Genomic DNA, 26578 nt, shown 5'->3' on the forward strand with positions numbered 1-26578 from the left:
GAGCTCGAGTCTTGAGTCACATAAACAATATGACCATAGTCCAAGTACAAGAAAACTATTTTCTCGTGGCAAAGGAAAACAAGCTTTGTGCCGGAGTATACGCAGCTGGCGTTTCCTGGCAATGTTCTCCACATGGGTGGTGAGCCACTCCTCATCCACCCAAACTCCCAGATATGTGTACGTTCTGATTTGCTCTACAGAATGTCAACCCAAGGTAGTAATTACATGCTTTTCAGGATGGTTAGTATTAGAAAATAGCATTTTGATTTAGAAGATTTCAGAACAAGCTTCAAATTGTACAGATTCTGTTGAATGATGTTAGAGCTTTTCCAAAAGCCAAAGTTAAACTGCTGTCACTTGAATAGAGAACAGTGTCTTCCACGTAGAAATGTACATCAGCTGTCTCAATATGGCTCCCAATGATGTTGATTATAGATAATAAACAGGGGACCTAAAATCGATCTTTACGGTGTCCGACTCACAACCATCTGGCTTTAACACACTGTGCTTGAAAATACAGAGAGAGGTACTCAGTAATGTGTTGTATTGGATTTGCCCCAAACATAACACATTGTATTCAGGACAAAAAGTTCATTGCTTTGCCTAATTTTTAGCTGTATTACTTCATTGCCTTGTTTCAAACAGGATGCATATGTTTATTCTGTACAGGCTTGACTGGGTGTATTGATACACCAAATAAAGTGTAATTAACCTCTTACACCTATGGTGGCGCTATTTCATTTTTGGAAGAAAAACGTTCCCGTTTTAAACAAGATATTTTGTCACAAAAAGATGCTCGACTATGCATATAATTGCTACTGTTCGAAAGAAAACACTCTGACGTGTCCAGAAATACAAATATCTTCTCTGTGCGTGCCCTTTAACGTGAGCTTCAGGCAAAACCAAGATGACTTGGCATCCTGGAAATGACAAGGATTTTTGAGGCTCTGTCTTTCATGATCTCCTTATATGGCTGTGAACGCAAGAGGAATGAGTCTGCCCTTTCTGTCGTTTCCCCAAGGTGTCTGCAGCATTGTGACGTATTTGTAGGCAGATCATTGGAAGATTGACCATAAGAGACCACATTTACCACGTGTCCGCCCGGTGTCCTGCGCCGAAATTGGTGCGCAAAAGTCACCTGCCAGTATTTTTCCATGGGGCACAGAGAGAGAAGCAAGCTTCCACGAACTGCATGTCAATGAAGAGATATGTGAAAAAACACCTTGAGGATTGATTCCAAACAACGTTTGCCATGTTTCGGTCGATATTATGTAGTTAATCCGGAAAAAGTTTCACGTTGTAGGTGACTGCATTTTCGGTTCGTTTCGGTAGCCAGGCGCAATGTAGAAAACGGAACGATTTCTCCTACACACAGACGCTTTCAGGAAACACTGCGCATCTGGTATGTGGCTGGGAGTCGTCTCATTGAAAACATCAGAAGCTCTTCAAAGGTAAATGATTTTATTTATTTGGTTATCTGGCTTTTGTGAAAATGTTGCGTGCTACATGCTACACAAAATGCTATGCTAGCTTTGCATACTCTTACACAAATTAGTCAATTTCTATGGTTCAAAAGCATATTTTGAAAATCTGAGATGACAGTGTTGTTAAGAAAAGGCTAAGCTTGAGAGCAAACGCATTATTTTAATTTTATTTGCGATTTTCAGAAATCGTTAACGTTGCGTTATGCTAATGAGCCTGAGGCTTAGTCACAATCCCGGATCCGGGATGGGGAGTTTCAAGAGGTTAATAACTTCACCGTGCTCAAAGGGTTATTCATTGTCAGCTGTTTTTGTTTTTACCCATCTACCAATAGATGCCCTTCTTTGCGAAGCATTGGAACACCTCCCTGGTCTTTGTGGTTGAATCTGTATTTGAAATTCATTGCTTGCTAAGCAAATGTTAACTCCTAAACTTATCTAGGCTTGCCATAACAAAGGAGTTGACTACTTATTGACTCAGGACATTTCAGCTGCATTGTTTTTTAATTTATAAATTTAAAAAAAATAGTAATAATAATTAATTCCACTTTGACAATATGGGGTATTGTGTGTAGGCCAGTGACCAACAATATCTACATTTAATATTCAGGCTTTAACATAACAAAATGTGGAAAAAGTCAAGGCACTCTTGTTCACAAACCACTCCAGACATTACCAGTAATCCCAATACACTTCAATATCTGCAACAAGACAATATCTTCCAGCCAGACAAGAGGAAAGAAACGTCTTCCAGCCAGACAAGAGGAAATAAACTTCTTCCAGCCAGACAAGGGGAAAGAAACTTCTTCCAGCCAGACAAGGGGAAAGAAACTTCTTCCAGCCAGACAAGGGGAAAGAAACTTCTTCCAGCCAGACAAGAGGAAATAAACTTCTTCCAGCCAGACAAGGGGAAAGAAACGTCTTCCAGCCAGACAAGAGGAAAGAAACGTCTTCCAGCCAGACAAGGGGAAAGAAACGTCTTCCAGCCAGACAAGGGGAAAGAAACGTCTTCCAGCCAGACAAGGGGAAAGAAACGTCTTCCAGCCAGACAAGGGGAAAGAAACGTCTTCCAGCCAGACAAGAGGAAAGAAACTTCTTCCTGTCAGACAAGTGGAAAGAAACGTCTTCCAGCCAGACAAGGTGAAAGAAACATCTTCCAGCCAGACAAGGGGAGAGAAACTTCTTCCAGCCAGACAAGGGGAAAGAAACTTCTTCCAGCCAGACAAGAGGAAATAAACTTCTTCCAGCCAGACAAGGGGAAAGAAACATCTTCCAGCCAGACAAGAGGAAAGAAACGTCTTCCAGCCAGACAAGAGGAAAGAAACGTCTTCCAGCCAGACAAGGGGAAAGAAACGTCTTCCAGCCAGACAAGAGGAAAGAAGCTTCTTCCAGCCAGACAAGGGGAAAGAAACGTCTTCCAGCAAGACAAGAGGAAAGAAACGTCTTCCAGCCAGACAAGAGGAAAGAAACGTCTTCCAGCCAGACAAGGGGAAAGAAACGTCTTCCAGCCAGACAAGAGGAAAGAAACTTCTTCCAGCCAGACAAGGGGAAAGACACTTCTTCCAGCAAGACAAGAGGAAAGAAACGTCTTCCAGCCAGACAAGAGGAAAGAAACGTCTTCCAGCCAGACAAGGGGAAAGAAACGTCTTCCAGCCAGACAAGAGGAAAGAAACTTCTTCCAGCCAGACAAGGGGAAAGAAACGTCTTCCTGTCAGACAAGGGGAAAGAAACGTCTTCCAGCCAGACAAGGGGAAAGAAACATCTTCCAGCCAGACAAGAGGAAAGAAACGTCTTCCAGCCAGACAAGAGGAAAGAAACGTCTTCCAGCCAGACAAGGGGAAAGAAACGTCTTCCAGCCAGACAAGAGGAAAGAAGCTTCTTCCAGCCAGACAAGGGGAAAGAAACGTCTTCCAGCAAGACAAGAGGAAAGAAACGTCTTCCAGCCAGACAAGAGGAAAGAAACGTCTTCCAGCCAGACAAGGGGAAAGAAACGTCTTCCAGCCAGACAAGAGGAAAGAAACTTCTTCCAGCCAGACAAGGGGAAAGACACTTCTTCCAGCAAGACAAGAGGAAAGAAACGTCTTCCAGCCAGACAAGAGGAAAGAAACGTCTTCCAGCCAGACAAGGGGAAGAAACGTCTTCCAGCCAGACAAGAGGAAAGAAACTTCTTCCAGCCAGACAAGGGGAAAGAAACGTCTTCCTGTCAGACAAGGGGAAAGAAACGTCTTCCAGCCAGACAAGGGGAAAGAAACGTCTTCCAGCCAGACAAGGGGAAAGAAACGTCTTCCAGCCAGACAAGGGGAAAGAAACTTCTTCCTGCCAGACAAGGGGAAAGAAACGTCTTCCAGCCAGACAAGAGGAAAGAAACTTCTTCCAGCCAGACAAGGGGAAAGAAACGTCTTCCAGCCAGACAAGAGGAAAGAAACTTCTTCCTGCCAGACAAGGGGAAAGAAACGTCTTCCAGCCAGACAAGGGGAAAGAAACGTCTTCCAGCCAGACAAGGGGAAAGAAACGTCTTCCTGTCAGACAAGAGGAAAGAAACGTCTTCCAGCCAGACAAGGGGAAAGAAACTTCTTCCAGCAAGACAAGAGGAAAGAAACTTATTCCAGCCAGACAAGGGGAAAGACACTTCTTCCAGCCAGACAAGGGGAAAGAAACTTCTTCCAGCCAGACAAGGGGAAAGAAACTTCTTCCAGCCAGACAAGGGGAAAGAAACTTCTTCCAGCCAGACAAGAGGAAAGAAACTTCTTCCAGCCAGACAAGGGGAAAGAAACTTCTTCCTGCCAGACAAGGGGAAATAGACTTCTTCCAGCCAGACAAGGGGAAAGACACTTCTTCTAAAGAAAATGGAAACAGATATATATGGGGACTATTTTATTCCAACAGGCATTAGGCTGTATAATAGATAGTCTGTTGGTCCCTCCAGTATACACCATATTGCACTTTCACTTTACATGTGTAGCTATAGCACCTTGAATGAATTATTGTGTAGTTTAAATTGTATGTATTTTTAAGCACATGACCAAATGCATTTCCCCCTGGTGGGATAATAAAGTTGATATGAATCTAAAGGAGGAACAATGACGTCTGCAGCTCCGAGACAGAGAACCTGGAGATGGCTTGCTTTTTACTTAATTTCACCTTAGGTAGACCAGTTGAGAACAGGTTCTCATTTACAACTGCCACCTGGCCAAGATAAAGCAACGCAGTGTGACGCCAACAACACAGAGTTACACATGGGATAAACAAACAAACAGTCAATAAGACAATAGAAACATCTATATACAGTGTGTGCAAATGTAGAAAGATTAGGGAGGTAAGGCAATAAATAGGCCATAGTGGCGAAATAATTACATTTTGAAAATAAACACTGGAGTGATAGATGTCCAGGAGATGAATGTGCAAGTAGAGATAGTGGGGTGCAAAGGAGAAAGAAAATAAATAACAACATGGGGATGAGGTAGCTGGGTGGGTTATTTACAGATGGGCTATGTACAGGTGCAATGATCGGTAAACTGCTCTGACAGCTGATGCTTAAAGCTAGTGAGGGAAAAATAAGTCTCCAGCTTCAGTGATTTTTGCAGTTCGTTCCAGTCATTGGAGGCAGAGAACTGGAAGGAAAGGCGGCCAAAGGGGTTGACCAGTGAAATATATCTACTGGAGCGCGTGCTACGGGTGGGTGCTGCTATGGTGACCAGTGAGCTGAGATAAGGCGGGGCTTTACCTAGCAAAAACTTATAGATGACCTGGAGCCAGTGGGTTTGGCGACGAATATGAAGCAAGGGCCAGCCAATACGAGTGTGCAGGTCACAGTTGTGGGTCGTATATGGGGCTTTGGTGACAAAACGGATGGCACTGTGATAGCAAATTGGATGTAGGCTGAGTAGAGGGTTGGAGGCTATTTCGTAAATAACATTGCCGAAGGCAAGGATCGGTAGGATAGTCAGTTTTACAAGGGTAGGTTTGGCAGCATGAGTGAAGGATGCTCTGTTGCAAAATAGGAAGCCAATTTTAGATGTAATTTTGGATTGGAGATGCTTAATGTGAGTCTGGAAGGAGACTTTACAGTCTAATCAGACACCTAGGTATTTGTAGTTGTCCACATATTCTAAGTCAGAACCGTCCAGAGTAGTGATGCTAGATGCGCAGGCAGCGATCGGTTGAAGAGCATGCATTTAGTTTTGCTTGCATTTAAGAGCAGTTGGAAGCCACGGAAGGAGTACTGTATGGCATTGAATCTCGTCTGGAGGTTTGTTAACAGTGTCCAAAGATGGGTCAGAAGTATACAGAATGGTGTCGTCTGCGTAGAGGTGGATCAGAGTATCACCAGCAGAAAGAGCGACATCATTGATGTATACCGAAAAAAGAATTGGCCCGAGAATTGAGCCCTGTGGCACCCCAATAGAGACTGCCAGAGGTCCGGACAACAGGACCTCCGATTTGACACACTGAACTCTATCTGAGAAGTAGTTGGTGAACCAGACGAGGCAGTCATTTGAGAAACCAAGGCTTCTGAGTCTGCCAATAAGAATGCGGTGATTGACAGAATCGAAAGCCTTGGCCAGGTCGATGAATACGGCTACACAGTATTGTCTCTTATCGATGGCGGTTATGATATCGTTTGGGACCTTGAGCGTGGCTGAGGTGCACCCATGACCAGCTCTGAAACCAGATTGCATAGCGGAGAAGGTATGGTGGGATTCGAAATGGTCGGTGATCTGTTTGTTAACTTGGCTTTCGAAGATTAGAACTAGACTAGAAATGCAGGGTAGGATAGATACAGGTCTGTAACAGTTTGGGTCTAGAGTGTCACCCCCTTTGAAGAGGGAGATGACCCAGTCAGCTTTCCAACCTTTAGGATCTCAGACGATACGAAAGAGAGGTTGAACAGGATAGTAATAGGAGTTGCAACAATTGCGGCGGATAATTTTTTAAAAGAAAGGGTCCAGATTGTCTAGCCCAGCTGATTTGTAGGGGTCCAGATTTTGCAGCTCTTTCAGAACATCTGCTATCTGGATTTGGGTGAAGGAGAAATGGGGGATGGAGTGTCGGGTAATTTCCCAGGGGGCGCTAATGGACCTTTAACCCTATTAAATAACCCGCATCAAGAAAATGATGATTAAAAGAGTTCAGAATAAAGGTTCTCAATTACCACCTGTGAGTCAACCAGTAGTTGTTTAGGGAGCTGTGCATCTCCTTTGCACTCTAAACTTTTCAAAAATGTTGAAGGATTATTCAGATTATCAGTCGTAGACTTGAGATCGAGGTCTGCTTTCAGCTTTCGGGTCATAGCCACAACCTGATTCCCGAAGGCGTTTAAAAGCCATCCAATCATCAGCTGAATCAGACCTTAAGCCCACAAAGCATTACGTTTCCTTATGATTGCTAGTTCATCTGAGAACCAAGGGCTGTCTCTGCCTGTAATTCTGTTTTGTTTGAAAGGGGCTTGTTGCATGATTCCTGGAATGCTTTATGGAAGTAAAAAAAAAAAAAAAGCAAATTCAACATCAGGGATGAATTCAACTTTATTCCAGGCAAAGTTAAAAACATCATGTACAAAACCCTGAGTATCAAACTGCTTCCAATTCCTTTTCATGGTAATACGTGAAGGAAGTTTAGGAATTTTTAAATCCCTCACATAGGCAACAGCACAGTGATCACTTAAATAAATTGAAGCAAAATCAATTAGGATTTCAATGGACAGTTTGCATTCAACCCTGCTACATTAACAACAGTGGCGGTCGGTTCCGTTTCAGATGAGGGAGGACAATACATTTGTTTTATGCGCATGACCTTATTTCTATTACAGCATATTGGATGACTCCATTCACCCAGCTGAAAACATCATTGAAAGGCTGAGGCTACTACATGATACTTAAACGTTCCATATACCCATCATGAGGTTGCTACAACTCGCCTATGAATGACATTTTACAACGTACACTACATTCGAAAAATATTCAGACCCTTGACTTTTGTTACGTTACCGCCTCATTCTAAAATGGATTGAATACTTTTCGAATCAATCGACACACAATGCCCCATATTGACAAAGCAAAAACAGGTTTTTGCCCCTAGACACTGATCTAAGGTCAGTTTTAGATAAATACACAAGGACACATGTGATGAGAGTGGTAGGACTGCCTTTAGCTGTTTAATTAATTATGTCTGTTTCCTCAGCACAGGGAGATGAGTGAGTGTACAGACAGGACTATGGTGTAGATGGGGGAGGGATAGGTGTATGTGTGTGCGTGTGCGTGTGTGTGTGCGTCTAGCAGTGGGAAATCTACTCTATCGGATGGAAGACGTGCGTGTGCATGTACCAGCGTGTGCACGTACCAGCGTGTGCACGTACCCGCGTGTGCACGTACCCGCGTGTGCACGTACCCGCGTGTGCACGTACCAGCGTGTGCACGTACCAGCGTGTGCACGTACCAGCGTGTGCACGTACCAGCGTGTGTGGGCATGAAGGTGCTGTGTTCAAACCTTGCATCCCAAACATCTCCACACAGACAGAAACCAGGCAGGAGTGACGTGAAGAAGGAAGGAGTCCGTGGACGGCGAAGTAACATAAGTAGTAAGACATATTTACATTTCAGACATCCTCCCTCACCTCAAGTGAACCACGCTTGGATGGGTTGAGCACCAAGAAGCGCTTGAGGAGGTTTTCACAGTCGGTGGACATGTAGAAAGGGATACGGTATTTACCCCTTACAACACGCTCTCTCAGCTCCTATAGGGGGAGATAGAGAGGAGAGGTTAAAGGCAGGGCCGGGGGTTTAGAGGTCAGGGGTCAGTCGGTGGTCATGTAGAAAGGGATACGGTATTTACCCCTTACAACACGCTCTCCCAGCTCCTATAGGGGGAGATAGAGAGGAGAGGTTAAAGGCAGGGCCGGTGGTTTAGAGGTCAGGGGTCAGTTGGAGGACATGTAGAAAGGGATACGGTATTTGCCCCTTAGAACACGCTCTCTCAGCTCCTATAGGGGGAGATAGAGAGGAGAGATAAAGGCAGGGTCGGAGGTTTAGAGGTCAGGGGTCAGTCGGTGGACATGTAGAAAGGGATACGGTATTTACCCTGTAGACAACACTTTCAGCTCTTACAGAGGATATATAGACCCTTTGTCTCAACCTGTCTCCCAAAGTGTGCAATCTGTTACTCTTCCCCACGCAGTTAGCATGGTATGCAAGTGTAAGCATGGACGAGATGGAGTTTTTACCATTCTTACACTAGTCCTTTCCTTTCAAAGCAAGTGCACATTTAGGACAGATGGGTAGAGAATTGGGACATAAGAGTGAAGGCCAGAGTTAAAGGTTAACACACACACACACCTTGAGGTTCTGCCCGTCGAAGGGCAGCGACCCTGACACCAGCGTGTACAGGATGACCCCCAGGCTCCAGACGTCCACCTCTGGCCCGTCGTACTTCTTCCCCTGGAACAGCTCTGGGGCGGCGTAGGGAGGGGAGCCGCAGAACGTGTCCAGCTTACTGCCCATTGTGAACTCGTTACTGAAGCCAAAGTCGGCAATCTTGATATTCATGTCAGCGTCTAGGAGTAAGTTCTCAGCCTGGTGCGGGCGGGGGAGAGAAGGTGAAGTGAGTGTGTTTGTGTGTGTGTGGTATTTATTCAGTGATGTGAAACACTGAACATTGTTGTTGTTTACCATTAAAGGGGGGGGGGGGGTAGATGGGTAGGTTTTACACCGGAACTAGTGAACTATAGGTGGGGTGTGTGGGGACATCATTCAGTGTGACACAAGATGTCGATCCCATGTGGTTTAGTTGGTCGAGCATGGAGCTTTCAATGCCACGGTTGTGGGTTTTCATTCCAACGGGGGACAAGTACGAAAAATGTATCCACTCACTACTGTCAGTCGTTCTGGATAAGAGCGTCTGCTAAATGACTCACATCTACAATATATGAGATGCTAAGAGCGAAGTAAACATTGGACATTTACACCGACAGTAACGTTGTCAGACTGTCAGTCACCCACACTTTGTGGTCTTGAATGTTGCAGGGAGAAAGACTGAACTGACACGAGTCCCAGTTGTTCTGACAATAATAATATATGCTGTACACTAAACATTCATATCAGCTAATAATGCAGACAATAATAATATATGTTGTACACTAAACATTTATACCAGCTAATAATGCAGACAATAATAATATATGTTGTCCACTAAACATTCACATCAGCTAATAATGCAGACAATAATAATATATGTTGTACACTAAACATTTATACCAGCTAATAATGCAGACAATAACAATATATGTTGTACACTAAACATTTATACCAGCTAATAATGCAGACAATAATAATATATGTTGTACACTAAACATTCATATCAGCTAATAATACAGACAATAATAATATATGTTGTACACTAAACATTCATATCAGCTAATAATGCAGACAATAATAATATATGTTGTACACTAAACATTTATACCAGCTAATAATGCAGACAATAATAATATATGTTGTACACTAAACATTCATATCAGCTAATAATACAGACAATAATAATATATGTTGTACACTAAATATTCATATCAGCTAATAATGCAGACAATAATAATATATGTTGTACACTAAACATTTATACCAGCTAATAATGCAGACAATAATAATATATGTTGTCCACTAAACATTAACATCAGCTAATAATGCAGACAATAATAATATATGTTGTACACTAAACATTCATATCAGCTAATAATGCAGACAATAATAATATATGTTGTACACTAAACATTCATATCAGCTAATAATGCAGACAATAATAATATATGTTGTACACTAAACATTTATACCAGCTAATAATGCAGACAATAATAATATATGTTGTCCACTAAACATTCACATCAGCTAATAATGCAGACAATAATAATATATGTTGTACACTAAACATTCATACCAGCTAATAATGCAGACAATAATAATATATGTTGTCCACTAAACATTCATACCAGCTAATAATGCAGACAATAATAATATATGTTGTACACTAAACATTCATATCAGCTAATAATGCAGACAATAATAATATATGTTGTACACTAAACATTTATACCAGCTAATAATGCAGACAATAATAATATATGTTGTCCACTAAACATTCACATCAGCTAATAATGCAGACAATAATAATATATGTTGTACACTAAACATTCATACCAGCTAATAATGCAGACAATAATAATATATGTTGTCCACTAAACATTCATACCAGCTAATAATGCAGACAATAATAATATATGTTGTACACTAAACATTCATATCAGCTAATAATGCAGACAATAATAATATATGTTGTACACTAAACATTCATACCAGCTAATAATGCAGACAATAATAATATATGTTGTCCACTAAACATTCATACCAGCTAATAATGCAGACAATAGTAATATATGTTGTACACTAAACATTCATATCAGCTAATAATGCAGACAATAATAATATATGTTGTACACTAAACATTCATATCAGCTAATAATGCAGACAATAATAATATATGTTGTACACTAAACATTTATACCAGCTAATAATGCAGACAATAATAATATATGTTGTCCACTAAACATTCACATCAGCTAATAATGCAGACAATAATAATATATGTTGTACACTAAACATTCATACCAGCTAATAATGCAGACAATAATAATATATGTTGTCCACTAAACATTCATACCAGCTAATAATGCAGACAATAATAATATATGTTGTACACTAAACATTCATATCAGCTAATAATGCAGACAATAATAATATATGTTGTACACTAAACATTTATACCAGCTAATAATGCAGACAATAATAATATATGTTGTCCACTAAACATTCACATCAGCTAATAATGCAGACAATAATAATATATGTTGTACACTAAACATTCATACCAGCTAATAATGCAGACAATAATAATATATGTTGTCCACTAAACATTCATACCAGCTAATAATGCAGACAATAATAATATATGTAGTACACTAAACATTCATATCAGCTAATAATGCAGACAATAATAATATATGTTGTACACTATATATTTATATCAGATAATAATGCAGACAATAATAATAATACAGTGGGGCAAAACAGTATTTAGTCAGCCACCAATTGTGCAAGTTCTCCCACTTAAAAAGATGGGAGAGGCCTGTAATTTTCATCATAGGTACACTTCAACTATGACAGACAAAATGAGGAAAAAAATCCAGAAAATTACATTGTAGGATTTTTAATGAATTTATTTGCAAATTATGGTGGAAAATAAGTATTATAGGTATCTCCTCTAGAGCAGTGATGTTTTGGGGCTGTTGCTGGGCAACACGGACTTTCAACTCCCTCCAAAGATTTTCTATGGGGTTGAGATCTGGAGACTGGCTAGGCCGCTCCAGGACCTTGAAATGGTTCTTACGAAGCCACTCCTTCGTTGCCCAGGCGGTGTGTTTGGGATCATTGTCATGCTGAAAGAACCAGCCACGTTTCATCTTCAATGTCTTTGCTGATGGGAGGAGGTTTTCACTCAAAATCTCACGATAGATGGCCCCATTCATTCTTTCCTTTACACGGATCAGTCGTCCTGGTCCCTTTGCAGAAAAACAGCCCCAAATCATGATGTTTCCACCCCTATGCTTCACAGTAGGTATGGTGTTCTTTGGATGCAACTCAGCATTCTTTGTCCTCCAAACACGACGAGTTGAGTTTTCACCAAAAAGTTCTATTTTGGTTTCATCGGACCATATGACATTCTCCCAATCTTCTTCTGGATCATCCAAATGCTCTCTAGCAAACTTCAGACGGGCCTGGACATGTACTGGCTTAAGCAGGGGACACATCTGGCACTGCAGGATTTGAGTCCCTGGCGGCATAGTGTGTTACTGATGGTAGGCTTTGTTACTTTGGTCCCAGCTCTCTGCAGGTCATTCACTAGGTCCCCCTGTGTGGTTCTGGGATTTTTGCTCACCGTTCTTGTGATCATTTTGACCACACGGGGTGAGATCTTGCGTGGAGCCTCAGATTGAAGGAGATTATCAGTGGTCTTGTATGTCTTCCAATTCCTAATAATTGCTCCCACAGTTGATTTCTTCAAACCAAACTGCTTACCTATTGAAGATTCAGTCTTCCCAGCCTGGTGCAGGTCTACAATTTTGTTTCTGGTGTCCTTTGACAGCTCTTTGGTCTTGGCCATAGTGGAGTTTGGAGTGTGACTGTTTGAGGTTGTGATACTGATAACAAATTCAAACAGGTGCCATTAATACAGGTAACGAGTAGAGGACAGAGCCTCTTAAAGAAGAAGTTACAGGTCTGTGGTAGCCAGAACATCTTGCTTGTTTGTAGGTGACCAAATACTTATTTTCCACCATAATTTGCAAATAAATTCATTAAAAATCCTACAATGTGATTTTCTGGATTTTTTTTTTCTCATTTTGTCTGTCATAGTTGAAAGTGTACCTATGATGAAAATTACAGGCCTCTCATCTTTTTAAGTGGGAGAACTTGCACAATTGGTGGCTGACTAAATACTTTTTTGCCCCACTGTATGTATGCCAGGGTACATGTGTGTATGCGTGTGTGTGTGTGTGTGTGTACATAAAGTGTTCATTACCTTCAGGTCTCGATGTACAATCTTTTTCTGATGGCAGTACTGCACAGCTGACACAATCTGGAAAGGACCAAGACCATATAATTAAAGTTAGAAGATATTATGGCGTTTTTAAGTTGTTATAAAAGTTATTCTAACTACAGCCCTTTAGATTTGGAGATGTGACAGAGGAGCTTGGGGTTCATTTGGGACTGGTCAACACTGTCTGGTGTGTGAATGTGTTTGTGTGTGTGCTTGCGTGAGAACCCGCACCCACTTCATAGAACTTCATTGATTGGACAACAGGGAAGTGACTGTGGCCAGTACTGAGTCACGCATGGTGTGTGTCTGTGTGTGTATGTTAGATCTGGGGGGTTTCCCCATCCAGGTAAGCAGAGGCTTAACAGAACTAGCTAGTGACTGATTACTGTCAACAACATACTATATAACTACAACAATATCTATCAATGTACCTATCCATTGGGGTAATACCTATCAATGTACCTATCCATTGGGGTAATACATATCAATGTACCTATCCATTGGGGTAATACATATCAATGTACCTATCCATTGGGGTAATACATATCAATGTACCTATCCATTGGGGTAATACATATCAATGTACCTATCCATTGGGGTAATACATATCAATGTACCTATCCATTGGGGTAATACATATCAATGTACCTATCCATTGGGGTAATACATATCAATGTACCTATCCATTGGGGTAATACATATCAATGTACCTATCCATTGGGGTAATACATATCAATGTACCTATCCATTGGGATAATACATTTTCATTTTATTAATGCTGATGTGTTCTGATTGCTCTCCTCTCCCCTTCTATCCTCATCTTTTATCCCATCCTTCTTTTCTCCCTCCCCCTCCTCTCTCCTTACCTCCTCCTTTACCCCTCCCCCTCCCCTCTCCTTTACTCCTCTTTTACCCCTCCCCCTCCCCTCTCCTTTACTCCTCTTTTACCCATCCCTCTTTTCTCCCCCTCCCCTCCCCCTCCCCTCTCCTTACTCCTCTTTTACCCATCCCTCTTTTCTCCCCCTCCCCTCCCCTCCCCCTCTCCTTACTCCTCTTTTACCCATCCCTCTTTTCTCCCCCTCCCCTCCCCCTCCCTCTCCTTACTCCTCTTTTACCCATCCCTCTTTTCTCCCCCTCCCCTCCCCCTCCCCTCTCCTTAATCCTCTTTTACCCATCCCTCTTTTCTCCCCCTCCCCTCCCCTCTCCTTTACTCCTCTTTTTCTCCCCCTCCACCTCCCCTCTCATTTACTCCTCTTTTACCCATCCCTCTTTTCTCCCCCTCCCCTCCCCCTCCCCTCTCCTTACTCCTCTTTTACCCATCCCCCTTTTCTCCCCCTCCTTACTCCTCTTTTAGCCATCCCTCTTTTCTCCCCCTCTCCTTACTCCTCTTTTACCCATCCTTCTTTTCTCCCCCTCCCCTCTCCTTACTCCTCTTTTACCCATCCCTCTTTTCTCCCCCTCCCTCTCCTTACTCCTCTTTTACCCATCCCTCTTTTCTCCCCCTCCCCTCTCCTTACTCCTCTTTTACCCATCCCTCTTTTCTCCCCCTCCCCCCCTCCCCTCTCCTTACTCCTCTTTTACCCATCCTTCTTTTCTCCCCCTCCCCTCTCCTTACTCCTCTTTTACCCATCCCTCTTTTCTCCCCCTCCCCTCTCCTTACTCCTCTTTTACCCATCCCTCTTTTCTCCCCCTCCCCTCTCCTTACTCCTCTTTTACCCATCCCTCTTTTCTCCCCCCCTCCCCCTCTCCTTACTCCTCTTTTACCCATCCCTCTTTTCTCCCCCTCCCCTCTCCCTTACTCCTCTTTTACCCATCCCTCTTTTCTCCCCCCCTCCCCCTCTCCCTTACTCCTCTTTTACCCATCCCTCTTTTCTCCCCCTCCCCTCCCCCTCTCCTTACTCCTCTTTTACCCATCCTTCTTTTCTCCCCCCCCTCCCCTCCCTTACTCCTCTTTTACCCATCCCTCTTTTCTCCCCCTCCCTCTCCTTACTCCTCTTTTACCCATCCCTCTTTTCTCCCCTCCCCCTCTCCTTACTCCTCTTTTACCCATCCCTCTTTTCTCCCCCTCCCCCCCCTCCCCTCTCCTTACTCCTCTTTTACCCATCCTTCTTTTCTCCCCCCCCCCCCTCTCCTTACTCCTCTTTTACCCATCCCTCTTTTCTCCCCTCCCCTCCCCTCCTTACTCCTCTTTTACCCATCCCTCTTTTCTCCCCCTCCCCACCCCCTCCTTACTCCTCTTTTACCCATCCCTCTTTTCTCCCCTCCCCTCTCCTTATTCCTCTTTTACCCATCCCTCTTTTCTCCCCCTCCCCTCCCCTCCCCTCTCCTTACTCCTCTTTTACCCATCCCTCTTTTCTCCCCCTCCCCTCCCCCTCCCCTCTCCTTACTCCTCTTTTACCCATCCCTCTTTTCTCCCCCTCCCCTCCCCCTCCCCTCTCCTTACTCCTCTTTTACCCATCCCTCTTTTCTCCCCCTCCCCTCTCCTTACTCCTCTTTTACCCATCCCTCTTTTCTCCCCCCTCCCCTCCCCTCTCCTTACTCCTCTTTTACCCATCCCTCTTTTCTCCCCCTCCCTCCCCCCTCCCCTCTCCTTACTCCTCTTTTACCCATCCCTCTTTTCTCCCCCCCCCCTCCCCCCTCTCCTTACTCCTCTTTTACCCATCCCTCTTTTCTCCCCCTCCCCCTCCTTATTCCTCTTTTACCCATCCCTCTTTTCTCCCCTCCCCCTCTCCTTACTCCTCTTTTACCCATCCCTCTTTTCTCCCCTCCCCTCTCCTTACTCCTCTTTTACCCATCCCTCTTTTCTCCCCCTCCCCCCTCCCCCTCCCCCTCTCCTTATTCCTCTTTTACCCATCCCTCTTTTCTCCCCCTCCCCTCCCCCTCCCCTCTCCTTACTCCTCTTTTACCCATCCCTCTCTTCTCCCCCTCCCCCTCCCCCTCCCCTCTCCTTACTCCTCTTTTACCCATCCCTCTTTTCTCCCCCTCCCCTCCCCCTCCCCTCTCCTTACTCCTCTTTTACCCATCCCTCTTTTCTCCCCCTCCCCCTCCCCCTCCCCTCTCCTTACTCCTCTTTTACCCATCCCTCTTTTCTCCCCTCCCCTCCCCCTCCCCTCTCCTTACTCCTCTTTTACCCATCCCTCTTTTCTCCCCCTCCCCTCCCCCTCCCCTCTCCTTATTCCTCTTTTACCCATCCCTCTTTTCTCCCCCTCCCCTCTCCTTACTCCTCTTTTACCCATCCCTCTTTTCTCCCCCTCCCCTCCCCCTCCCCTCTCCTTTACTCCTCTTTTACCCATCCCTCTTTTCTCCCCCTCCCCTCTCCTTACTCCTCTTTTACCCATCCCTCTTTTCTCCCCCTCTCCTCTCCTTACTCCTCTTTTAGCCATCCCTCTTTTCTCCCCTCCCCTTACTCCTCTTTTTACCCATCCCTCTTTTCTCCCCTCCCCTCTCCTTACTCCTCTTTTACCCATCCCTCTTTTCTCCCCCTCCCCTCCCCCTCCCCTCTCCTTACTCCTCTTTTACCCATCCCTCTTTTCTCCCCTCCCCCCCCTCTCCTTACTCCTCTTTTACCCATCCCTCTTTTCTCCCCCTCCCCCTCTCCCTTACTCCTCTTTTAGCCATCCCTCTTTTTCCCCCCCCTCCCCTTACTCCTCTTTTACCCATCCCTCTTTTCTCCCCCTCCCCTCTCCTTACTCCTCTTTTACCCATCCCTCTTTTCTCCCCCTCCCCCCCCCTCCCCTCTCCTTACTCCTCTTTTACCCATCCCTCTTTTCTCCCCCTCCCCCTCCCCTCTCCTTACTCCTCTTTTACCCATCCCTCTTTTCTCCCCCTCCCCTCCCCCCCCCCTCTCCTTACTCCTCTTTTACCCATCCCTCTTTTCTCCCCCTCCCCCTCTTCTTACTCCTCTTTTACCCATCCCTCTTTTCTCCCCCTCCCCTCTCCTTACTCCTCTTTTACCCATCCCGCTTTTCTCCCCCTCCCCCCCCCCTCTCCTTACTCCTCTTTTACCCATCCCTCTTTTCTCCCCCTCCCCCTCCCCCCTCTCCTTACTCCTCTTTTACCCATCCCTCTTTTCTCCCCCCCCCCCCCTCTTCTTACTCCTCTTTTACCCATCCCTCTTTTCTCCCCCTCCCCTCCCCCTCCCCTCTCCTTACTCCTCTTTTACCCATCCCTCTTTTCTCCCCCTCCTCCCCCCCCCTCCCCTCTCCTTTACTCCTCTTTACCCATCCCTCTTTTCTCCCCTCCCCCTCCCCCTCCCCTCTCCTTACTCCTCTTTTACCCATCCCTCTTTTCTCCCCCCTCCCCTCCCCTCTCCTTACTCCTCTTTTACCCATCCCTCTTTTCTCCCCCTCCCCCCTCCTTATTCCTCTTTTACCCATCCCTCTTTTCTCCCCCCCCCCTCCCCTCCTTATTCCTCTTTTACCCATCCCTCTTTTCTCCCCCTCCCCTCCCCCTCCCCTCTCCTTACTCCTCTTTTACCCATCCCTCTTTTCTCCCCTCCCCTCCCCTCTCCTTACTCCTCTTTTCCCCCCTCCCCCCCTCCCCCTCCCCCTCTCCCTTACTCCTCTTTTACCCATCCCTCTTTTCTCCCCCTCCCCTCCCCCTCCCCTCTCCTTTACTCCTCTTTTACCCATCCCTCTTTTCTCCCCTCCCCTCCCCCTCCCCTCTCCTTACTCCTCTTTTAGCCATCCCTCTTTTCTCCCCCTCCCCTCTCCTTACTCCTCTTTTACCCATCCCTCTTTTCTCCCCCCCCCTCCCCTCTCCTTACTCCTCTTTTACCCATCCCTCTTTTCTCCCCCTCCCCTCCCCTCCCCTCTCCTTACTCCTCTTTTACCCATCCCTCTTTTCTCCCCCTCCCCTCCCCTCCCCTCTCCTTACTCCTCTTTTACCCATCCCTCTTTTCTCCCCCTCCCCCCCTCCCCTCTCCTTACTCCTCTTTTACCCATCCCTCTTTTCTCCCCCTCCCCTCCCCCTCCCCCTCTCCTTACTCCTCTTTTACCCATCCCTCTTTTCTCCCCTCCTCCCCCTCCCCTCCCCTCCTTACTCCTCTTTTACCCATCCCTCTTTTCTCCCCCTCCCCTCTCCTTACTCCTCTTTTACCCATCCCTCTTTTCTCCCCCTCCCCTCCCTTACTCCTCTTTTACCCATCCCTTTTTCTCCCCCTCCCCTCCCCCTCCCCTCCCCTCTCCTTATTCCTCTTTTACCCATCCCTCTTTTCTCCCCCTCCCCCCCCTCTCCTTACCCTCTTTTACCCATCCCTCTTTTCTCACCCCTCCCCTCCCCTCTCCTTACTCCTCTTTTACCCCTCCCCCTCCCCTCTCCTTACTCCTCTTTTACCCATCCCTCTTTTCTCCCCCTCCCCTCCCCTCCCCTCTCCTTACTCCTCTTTTACCCATCCCTCTTTTCTCCCCCCTCCCCTCCCCCTCCCCTCTCCTTACTCCTCTTTTACCCATCCCTCTTTTCTCCCCCTCCCCTCCCCCTCCCCTCTCCTTACTCCTCTTTTACCCATCCCTCTTTTCTCCCCCTCCCCTCCCCTCCCCTCTCCTTACTCCTCTTTTACCCATCCCTCTTTTCTCCCCCTCCCCTCCCCTCCCCTCTCCTTATTCCTCTTTTACCCATCCCTCTTTTCTCCCCCTCCCCCCCCCTCCCCTCTCCTTACTCCTCTTTTACCCATCCCTCTTTTCTCCCCCTCCCCTCTCCTTACTCCTCTTTTACCCATCCCTCTTTTCTCCCCCCCCCCCTCCCCCTCCCCTCTCCTTACTCCTCTTTTACCCATCCCTCTCTTCTCCCCCTCCCCTCCCCCTCCCCTCTCCTTACTCCTCTTTTACCCATCCCTCTTTTCTCCCCCCTCCCCTCCCCTCTCCTTACTCCTCTTTTACCCATCCCTCTTTTCTCCCCCCCCTCCCCCCCCTCTCCTTACTCCTCTTTTACCCATCCCTCTTTTCTCCCCCTCCCCTCCCCCCCCCTCTCCTTATTCCTCTTTTACCCATCCCTCTTTTCTCCCCCCCCTCCCCCTCCCCTCTCCTTACTCCTCTTTTACCCATCCCTCTTTTCTCCCCCTCCCCTCTCCTTACTCCTCTTTTACCCATCCCTCTTTTCTCCCCCTCCCCTCCCCCTCCCCTCTCCTTACTCCTCTTTTACCCATCCCTCTTTTCTCCCCCTCCCCCCCCCTCCCCTCTCCTTACTCCTCTTTTACCCATCCCTCTTTTCTCCCCCTCCCCTCCCCTCCCCTCTCCTTACTCCTCTTTTACCCATCCCTCTTTTCTCCCCCTCCCCTCCCCTCCCCTCCCCTCTCCTTATTCCTCTTTTACCCATCCCTCTTTTCTCCCCCTCCCCCTCCCCCTCCCTCTCCTTTACTCCTCTTTTACCCATCCCTCTTTTCTCCCCCTCCCCTCTCCTTACTCCTCTTTTACCCATCCCTCTTTTCTCCCCCTCTCCTCTCCTTACTCCTCTTTTAGCCATCCCTCTTTTCTCCCCCTCCCCTTACTCCTCTTTTACCCATCCCTCTTTTCTCCCCCTCCCCTCTCCTTACTCCTCTTTTACCCATCCCTCTTTTCTCCCCCTCCCCTCCCCCTCCCTCTCCTTACTCCTCTTTTACCCATCCCTCTTTTCTCCCCCTCCCCCCCTCCCCTCTTCTTACTCCTCTTTTACCCATCCCTCTTTTCTCCCCCTCCCCTCCCCCTCCCCTCTCCTTACTCCTCTTTTACCCATCCCTCTTTTCTCCCCCTCCCCTCCCCCTCCCCCTCTCCTTACTCCTCTTTTACCCATCCCTCTTTTCTCCCCCTCCCCCTCCCCCTCCCCCTCCCCTCTCCTTACTCCTCTTTTACCCATCCCTCTTTTCTCCCCCTCCCCTCCCCCTCCCCTCTCCTTACTCCTCTTTTACCCATCACTCTTTTCTCCCCCTCCCCTCCCCTCTCCTTACTCCTCTTTTACCCATCCCTCTTTTCTCCCCCTCCCCTCCCCCCTCCCCCCCTCTCCTTACTCCTCTTTTACCCATCCCTCTTTTCTCCCCCTCCCTCCCCCTCCCCTCTCCTTACTCCTCTTTTACCCATCCCTCTTTTCTCCCCCTCCCCTCTCCTTACTCCTCTTTTACCCCTCCCCCCCCTCCCCCTCTCCTTACTCCTCTTTTACCCATCCCTCTTTTCTCCCCCTCCCCTCTCCTTACTCCTCTTTTACCCCTCCCCCTCCCCTCTCCTTTACTCCTCTTTTACCCATCCCTCTTTTCTCCCCCTCCCCCTCCCCCTCCCCCTCTCCTTACTCCTCTTTTACCCATCCCTCTTTTCTCCCCCTCCCCTCCCCCTCCCCTCTCCTTACTCCTCTTTTACCCATCCCTCTTTTCTCCCCCTCCCCTCCCCCTCCCCTCTCCTTACTCCTCTTTTACCCATCCCTCTTTTCTCCCCCTCCCCTCCCCCTCCCCTCTCCTTACTCCTCTTTTACCCATCCCTCTTTTCTCCCCCTCCCCCCCCCCTCCCCTCTCCTTACTCCTCTTTTACCCATCCCTCTTTTCTCCCCCTCCCCTCCCCCTCTCCTTACTCCTCTTTTCTCCCCCTCCCCTCCCCCTCCCCTCTCCTTACTCCTCTTTTACCCATCCCTCTTTTCTCCCCCTCCCCTCCCCCTCCCCTCTCCTTACTCCTCTTTTAGCCATCCCTCTTTTCTCCCCCTCCCCTTACTCCTCTTTTACCCATCCCTCTTTTCTCCCCCCCCTCCCCTCTCCTTACTCCTCTTTTACCCATCCCTCTTTTCTCCCCCTCCCCCTCTCCTTACTTACCTCTTTTCCCCATCCCTCTTTTCTCCCCCCTCCCCCCCCCTCCCCTCTCCTCTCCTTACTCCTCTTTTACCCATCCCTCTTTTCTCCCCCTCCCCTCCCCCTCCCCTCTCCTTACTCCTCTTTTACCCATCCCTCTTTTCTCCCCCTCCCCTCCCCCTCCCCTCCTTACTCCTCTTTTACCCATCCCTCTTTTCTCCCCCTCTCCTCTCCTTACTCCTCTTTTAGCCATCCCTCTTTTCTCCCCCTCCCCTCCTCCTTACTCCTCTTTACCCATCCCTCTTTTCTCCCCCTCCCCTCTCCTTACTCCTCTTTTACCCATCCCTCTTTTCTCCCCCTCCCCTCTCCTTACTCCTCTTTTCCCCATCCCTCTTTCCTCCCCCTCCCCTCCCCCTCCCCTCTCCTCTCCTTACTCCTCTTTTACCCATCCCTCTTTTCTCCCCCTCCCCTCCCCCTCCCCTCTCCTTACTCCTCTTTTACCCATCCCTCTTTTCTCCCCCTCCCCTCCCCCCCCCCTCTCCTTACTCCTCTTTTACCCATCCCTCTTTTCTCCCCCCCTCCCCTCTTCTTACTCCTCTTTTACCCATCCCTCTTTTCTCCCCCTCCTCCCCTCCCTTACTCCTCTTTTACCCATCCCGCTTTTTCTCCCCCCCCCCTCCCCTCTCCTTACTCCTCTTTTACCCATCCCTCTTTTCTCCCCCCTCCCCCTCCCCTCTCCTTACTCCTCTTTTACCCATCCCTCTTTTCTCCCCTCCCCTCTCCTTACTCCTCTTTTACCCATCCCTCTTTTCTCCCCCTCCCTCCCCCTCCCCTCTCCTTACTCCTCTTTTACCCATCCCTCTTTTCTCCCCCTCCTCCCCCTCCCCTCTCCTTACTCCTCTTTTACCCATCCCTCTTTTCTCCCCCTCCCCTCTCCTTACTCTCTCTTTTACCCATCCCTCTTTTCTCCCCCTCCCCTCTCCTTACTCCTCTTTTACCCATCCCTCTTTTCTCCCCCTCTCCTCTCCTTTCTCCTCATTTATCCATCCATATTTTCTCCCATCTTCCTTTCACCCCCCTTCTCCTAGCTCCCTGTCCCAGCTCTTACATCAAGTGACCCAGATATCCCCATCTCCACAGCGACCGTGGCCTGAACCAATGAGGAGAAGGGGTGGGGTCAGGGGAGCCCCTTCTGGACTTACGGGAGACCCCCTTTCACTAATTGGCTGAAAATGACAGGAATGGCCAAGGATCTTCCCAGTTCCCAACGAAATATGATGATCTGTGTGTGTGTTAGCATGTTTGTGTGTGAGGGGGGGCTTACGGCTGTGTGTGGGTGTGGCTTGAAAGTCTGTCACCCAGCAAGGGTGACTTTGAACATGGGGTGTGTATGTTATGTGTATGTGCGTGCGTGCGTGTAGGGCTGAATCCAGTCTGCTGCAGTACCTGTCTAAATTTTGCCCTGGCTTCCTTCTCCTTCATCCTCCCGTGAGCTACGAGGTAGTCAAAGACCTCCCCTGGAAGGAAGGGAGAGCGAGACAGAGAGAGAGAGTCCGAGAGAGGTTTGAGTTCAACTTTCACTGAATGGAACATTCTAAAATTTCGTTTCAGACTCCCAACTTATTTTTAATGTCTGGAACCCATCAACAAAGCATCAATTGCTAGTTTGGCAGCCTCATTTGTCCTAGATTAAGGCAATACTATGTGTTACAATAAAGTACTATGGATATCAGGAGACAGACCAACCCTCCTCCTGGAGAGCTACTGGTTGTGCAGGATCTTGCTCCAGCCCTGCCCTCAAACACAGCTAATTCCACTAATAGACAACTCATCAGGACCTTGATTGCCTGAAGCAGGTGAGTTAGCACAGGGCTTGGGCAAAAGCCTGCACAGCCGGTAGGTCTCCAACAGAACGGTGTCATACATAATAATCATATATAATAATCATAATACTTGTATTTTAGATAAATAAATGAGCTTTTCATGGATTATGCTCAAAGCATATTCTAAATATGATGTTGTACTGTATGACATATTACTAAGTAACTTACCTCCACTGGCATATTCTAAATATGATGTTGTACTGTATGACATATTACTAAGTAACTTACCTCCACTGGCATATTCTAAGTATGATGTTGTACTGTATGACATATTACTAAGTAACTTACCTCCACTGGCATATTCTAAGTATGATGTTGTACTGTATGACACATTACTAAGTAACTTACCTCCACTGGCATATTCTAAGTATGATGTTGTACTGTATGACACATTACTAAGTAACTTACCTCCACTGGCATATTCTAAATATGATGTTGTACTGTATGACATATCACTAAGTAACTTACCTCCACTGGCATATTCTAAATATGATGTTCACTGTATGACATATTACTAAGTAACTTACCTCCACTGGCATATTCTAAGTATGATGTTGTACTGTATGACATATTACTAAGTAACTTACCTCCATTGGATATTCTAAGTATGATGTTGTACTGTATGACATATTACTAAGTAACTTACCTCCACTGGCATATTCTAAGTATGATGTTGTACTGTATGACATATTACTAAGTAACTTACTCCACTGTATTCTAAATATGATGTTGTACTGTATGACTTACTAAGTAACTCCCCACTGGCATATTCTAAGTATGATGTTGTACTGTATGACACATTACTAAGTAACTCCTCCACTGGCATATTCTAAGTATGATGTTGTACTGTATGACATATTACTAAGTAACTTACCTCCACTGGCATATTCTAAGTATGATGTTGTACTGTATGACATATTACTAAGTAACTTACCTCCACTGGCATATTCTAAGTATGATGTTGTACTGTATGACATATTACTAAGTAACTTACCTCCACTGGCATATTCTAAATATGATGTTGTACTGTATGACATATTACTAAGTAACTTACCTCCACTGGCATATTCTAAGTATGATGTTGCACTGTATGACATTTACTAAGTAACTTACCTCCACTGGCATATTCTAAGTATGATGTTGTACTGTATGACATATTGCTAAGTAACTTACCTCCACTGGCATATTCCATCACCAGGTAGAGCGTTTTCTCAGTCTCTATCACCTCAAACAGTTTCACTGTGGAGGGAGGGAGGGAGGGAGGGAGGGAGGGAGGGAGGGAGGGAGAGAGAGAGGTAGAGGGTGAGCACACGTGACATAACGAGATTAGCCAGGTTGCCTCAGGAAAGAATCGGTGCAGTAGCGCTGGCTGTTTGTTCCCAGGCTGCTGTCACCAAAATTGTTGCAACCCCTATTATTAGCTTGTTCAACCTCTCTTTCATATCGTCTGAGACTCCCAAAGATTGGAAAGCTGCCGCGGTCATCCCCCTCTTCAAAGGGGGAGACAGTCTAGACCCAAAGTGTTACAGACCTGTATCTATGCTACCCTGCCTTTCTAAGGTTTTCGAAACTCAAGATAAACAGATCACCGACCATTTCGAATCCCACAGTACCTCCTCTGCTATGCAATCTGGTTTCAGAGCTGGTCATGGTCCTAAATGATATCATAACCGCCATCATTAAGAGAGACTTAACCGATCGCTGCCTGCACCTGCCCACCCGTCCAGCATCACTACTCTGGAATGTTCTTGACTTAGAATATGTGGACTTCAAAAACCTAGGTGTCTGGTTAGACTGTAAACTCTCATTCCAGACTCACATTAAGCATCTCCAACCCAACCAAAATTAAATCTAGAATCGGCTTCCTATTTCGCAACAAAGCATCCTTCACTCATGCTGCCAAACATACCCTTGTAAAACGGACTATCCTACCGATCCTTGACTTCGGCGGTGTCATTTACTAAATAGCCTCCAACACTCTACTCAGCTAACTGGAATCAGCCTATCACAGTGCCATCCGTTTTGTCACCAAAGCCCCATATACCACCCACCACTGCGACCTGTACGCTCTGGATGGCTGGCCCCTGCTTTCATATCTGTTGCCAAACCCACTGGCTCCAGGTCATCTACAAGTCTCTGCTAGGTAAAGCCCCGCCTTATCTCAGCTCACTGGTCACCATAGCAGCACCCACTCATAGCACTCGCTCCAGCAGGTATATCTCACTGGTCACCCCCAAAGCCAATTCCTCCTTTGGTCGTCTTTCCTTCCATTTCTCTGCTACCAATGACTGGAACGAACTGCAAAAATCACTGAAGCTGGAGATTCCCATCTCCCTCACTAGCTTTAAGAACCAGCTGTCAGAGCAGCTCACAGATCACTGTACCTCTACACAGCCTATCTGTAAATAGCCCATCCAACTACCACATCGCCATATTGTTATTTATTTTATTGATTTTGCTCCTCTGCACCCCAGTATCTCTACTTGCACACTCATCTTCTGCACATCCACCACCCCAGTGTTTAATTTGCCATACTGTAATTATTTCACCACTAAGGCCTATTTATTGCCTTACCTCCCTTATCCTAACATCATTTGCACACACTGTATATAGACTTTCTCTATTGTATTATTGACTGTGTGTTTGTTTATTCCATGTGTAACTCTGTTGTTGTATGTGTTGAACTGCTTTGCTTTATCTTGGCCAGGTCGCAGTTGTAAATGAGAACTTGTTCTCAACTAGCCTACCAGGTTAAATAAAGGTGAAATAAAAGAAAATAATTAAAACATGAAACAGACAGGCCATAGGTACACAGACAGGCAGGCAGGCAGGTAGACAGGCAGGTAGACAGGCAGGCAGGCAGGCAGGTAGACTGGCAGGCAGGTAGACAGGTAGACAGGCAGGTAGACAGGCAGGCAGGTAGACAGGCAGGCAGGCCTTAGGTACGCAGGCAGGTAGACAGGCCATAGGTAGGCAGGTAGACAGGCCATAGGTAGACAGGCAGGTAGGCAGGCAGGCAGGTAGACAGGCGGGTAGACAGGCAGGTAGACAGGTAGACAGGCAGGCAAGCAGGTAGACAGGCAGGTAGGCAGGCAGGCAGGCAGACTGGCAGACAGGCAAGTAGACAGGCAGGCAGGCAGGAAGGCAGGTAGACAGGCCATAGGTAGACAGGCAGGAAGGCAGGTAGGCAGGTAGACAGGCAGGCAGACAGGCAGGCAGGAAGGTAGACAGCCAGGTAGACAGGCAGGTAGACAGGCAGGTAGACAGGCAGGCAGGTAGACAGGCAGGCAGGTAGGTAGGCAGGCAGGCCATAGGTAGACAGGCAGTCAGGCAGGCAGGCAGGCAGGTAGGTAGGTAGACAGGCCATAGGTAGACAGGCAGGCAAGCAGGCAGGCAGGCAGAAACAAGAAAAGACAGATGAGTAGAGACTCCACAATAGCAGCTCACAGCAACTCTGCTGCAGCCTCCAGGCCACCACCATCGGAGCAGATAACATGTGTGTGTGTGTTCCAGGGGACAGGAGTGTGTAGGGTACGGGATACAGAGCATGGAAAGGGTGAGAAACACACAACACACATGGGTGATGTGTGTGTGTGTTCCAGGGGGACAGGAGTGTGTAGGGTACGGGATACAGAGCATGGAAAGGGTGAGAAACACACATGGGTGATGTGTGTGTGTGTTCCAGGGGACAGGAGTGTGTAGGGTACGGGATACAGAGCATGGAAAGGGTGAGAAACACACATGGGTGAGCCTTAGATGGAAAAATCACCAGCCATCAGGCTAAATCCCTCCCTATCTAACTGAATTGGAGCAGAGATGAGCACAACTCTCTT

The 26578-nt window shown here is 46.8% G+C and overlaps 1 protein-coding gene across 1 annotated transcript in view; it reads right to left on the bottom strand.

The window, feature by feature from the left end:
- Window positions 1-26578, bottom strand: part of LOC135557147 (MAP/microtubule affinity-regulating kinase 3-like) — a 91736-nt gene that overhangs the window by 36428 nt on the left and 28730 nt on the right. The window contains exons 4-8 of the mRNA XM_064990358.1: window positions 23919-24132; window positions 22309-22379; window positions 13104-13160; window positions 8813-9049; window positions 8095-8214 (exon numbers count right to left, since the gene is read on the bottom strand). Of these exons, the coding sequence (XP_064846430.1) occupies window positions 8095-8214; window positions 8813-9049; window positions 13104-13160; window positions 22309-22379; window positions 23919-24132 (699 nt within the window). The remainder of the gene's footprint in view (window positions 1-8094; window positions 8215-8812; window positions 9050-13103; window positions 13161-22308; window positions 22380-23918; window positions 24133-26578) is intronic.

This window comes from Oncorhynchus masou, chromosome 16 (genome assembly GCF_036934945.1).
Source record: "Oncorhynchus masou masou isolate Uvic2021 chromosome 16, UVic_Omas_1.1, whole genome shotgun sequence".
NCBI lineage: Eukaryota > Metazoa > Chordata > Actinopteri > Salmoniformes > Salmonidae > Oncorhynchus > Oncorhynchus masou.